This window comes from Engraulis encrasicolus, chromosome 6, assembly GCF_034702125.1.
Source record: "Engraulis encrasicolus isolate BLACKSEA-1 chromosome 6, IST_EnEncr_1.0, whole genome shotgun sequence".
NCBI classification, from domain to species: Eukaryota; Metazoa; Chordata; class Actinopteri; order Clupeiformes; family Engraulidae; genus Engraulis; species Engraulis encrasicolus.
Window position 1 is genome coordinate 16205381 of NC_085862.1, and position 2500 is coordinate 16207880.

The 2500-nt window shown below is 48.2% G+C and overlaps 1 protein-coding gene across 2 annotated transcripts in view; it reads left to right on the forward strand.

Moving 5' to 3' along the window:
• The window catches only part of syde2 (synapse defective 1, Rho GTPase, homolog 2 (C. elegans)), an 83637-nt gene that overhangs the window by 18769 nt on the left and 62368 nt on the right, over positions 1-2500 (forward strand). For both annotated transcript variants that reach the window (XM_063200781.1, XM_063200783.1), the window contains exon 2: positions 1-335. This exon is cut by the window's left edge and continues 439 nt beyond it. In XM_063200781.1, the coding sequence (XP_063056851.1) occupies positions 1-335 (335 nt within the window). The remainder of the gene's footprint in view (positions 336-2500) is intronic.

Consider the following 2500-nt stretch of genomic DNA (forward strand, 5'->3'; position numbering starts at 1 on the left):
CCCCAAACCCCTGCCCCTGAGCGGGGCGTCTCGCGGCGCGCACCCCCACCCCCCTGGCGTCTCGTCCAGGCTCCAGGGCCCAGGGGAAGTGTGCAGGACGCCCCCGGCCCTGAGGCGTCCGAGCGGGGAGTCGTCGTCGGCCGGGGAGGGCTCTTCGTCTTCCGGTGGACCCCCGCCGCTGCCGTCGTCGTTATTGTCCGTGGAAACGGCGAGTCACGCGCTCGCTCCCCCACATGTGAATGCCGTACATTCCAGCGAGCCTCCACAGCTGCACAGGCAGATGTTCAGCAGCCGCACCCAGGAGGAGAGCCTCGCACCCAGGCTAGCCGCACCAGGTACAGCCCCCTTTTCTCCAGTTTCCTGTCTGTCTCTGTCTCTCTCTTTCTCTTTCTCTCTCTCTCTCTCTCTCTCTCTCTCTCTCTCTCTCTCTCTCTCTCTCTCTCTCTCCCCCTTTGTCGCCTTTGCCTTTGTTCTCCTGCCTCTGTCGCTACTTCTTTCATTCTTTCTTCCTTCCTTTCTTTCTTTCTTTCTTTCTTTCTTTCTTTCTTTCTTTCTTTCTTTCTTTCTTTCTTTCTTTCTTTCTTTACTTTTTTACTTCTTTACTTCCTTCACATGATTGCTGTGTCTGCATTTTCCTTCTTCCCATCGTGTTGTTGCAGTCTTTGCAGACAAATATTGCCAATCAATCTGTACATGTCACTCACTAAAATAATTGCTTGTCATGAATGTGGAGAAAAAAAAATCCTCAACAGCCTCAATACTCGTTTGTGTATTTATGCGCCTTTGGATTTCAGTCATTCTTCCTCAATTACGCCACGCGGAATTTGCGGCCACACGCCTAGATGTGAAACTTTTCGGGAAGGAACTCTGCCAGCTGGCTAATTATCTTAATTATCAGCCTCCTGCGACGGCAGACCAAAACAGTGTAGTAGCGGGCTCGGCTCTGCTCGACTAAATGCAGCGGATGCCAGAGGTGCACATTTCCAGACGTGTCTGCTCTGCTCTGTCGGCTCTCCAGCTAAACCCGTGCAGCCTTGTAAAGAGAGGCTCAGCTCAGTTCCGGCTCAGCTTTGGCTCAGACTCATGGTGCGCACGGTGGGTCGACGACGCGACGTGACTCGACTCCACATCCTGAGGCGGGAGTTAAGGCGCCTAATGACTTTTCCTCATGACTGAACCCCAGCTACAGGCCCCTCTCTCTCTGTTTGACTTCTCATGCATGAGGGATGATGGGAATGCATAGGCTGAGAATGGATGTAGCAGTAGAGGAGTAGAGCAGAGCAGAGCAGAGCAGAGTAGAGTACATTAGAGCAGAGTTTCTCAACTGGTGGGTCGCGACCCAAAAGTGGGTCGCGGAGGGGTCATGGGTGGGTCGCGGAGCCTTGGTGTAAAAAAAACGTAATTCTAAAAAAAAAAAAATCCAACTTTTCCTGCAACAATTTACAACTTTTATTTTCATAGGCTAGTGAACTCTGTGTCGTCTGTTGTCATACATACAATCTGAATGTTTATGCGAGATAGATAACGTGCAACCAGTCATCCGAGTCTTTGTTACATTTTGAGAATTGCATTGAATTGACTTGAATGCTAAAAGAATTGGGTCGCGACCAAATGAGAGTGGAAAATGGTGGGTCCCAAGACCGTTCCAGTTGAGAACCACGGCATTAGAGTACATTAGAGTAGAGTAGAGTAGAGTAGAGTAGAGTAGAGTAGATTTGGAGTAGAGTAGAGTAGAGTAGAGTAGGGTTGCTTTATTGATCTCTGCTTGGCTCCTCATGGATGCAGGATGAAGCATGTAAATGCTGAGTATGGATATTTACTAGTAGAGGAGTATAGTAAAGCAGAGCAGAGTACAGTACAGTACAGTACAGTAGAGTAGAGAAGAGCAGAACAGAGTAGAGTAGAGTACAGTAGAGTAGAGAAGAGAAAAGTCGAGCAGAGTACAGTAGAATAGTTATTTTATTGATCATGAAGGAGGAAATTAAGGAAATATTGATTTCCTGATTCGATATCATTCCGAGAAAGTCACAATGCTAAATTAGTCTGATGTTTTGTCACATCAGTATCATTATGTTTCGATTTGAAACGTTTGAACATTTAGTTTATGTTCATGTCGTTTGCGTTCTTCTTTTCCAATGCTAGATTTACTTGTGGAAAATAACCCTCCGCATTATAACGCCCTGCCAGAGAGAACCATGTGAAGGAAATGTCAAGTCTATCTGTGTTGTTTTTCCCATGGATATGAAAGAGGTGTCTTCCATGACGCTGTGCCTCCGTCACCGCACCTGTTGTGACAACAAAGGTGTCACGCAGAGGCTAAACGCGGCTAGTCTAGCCTAGCCTAGCGGCCCCCTCTCAGCCGACGCGGCACGCAGTCGGGAGTTTGCTTTTGTTTGCATTCCGCTGTGATGTGGCAGAGAGGTTTTGTTTGCTACGACTAAAGCGAACCCATAATTACGTCTCAAAGGCTCCCTGAACTGAGACATGCACCATGCAGCGG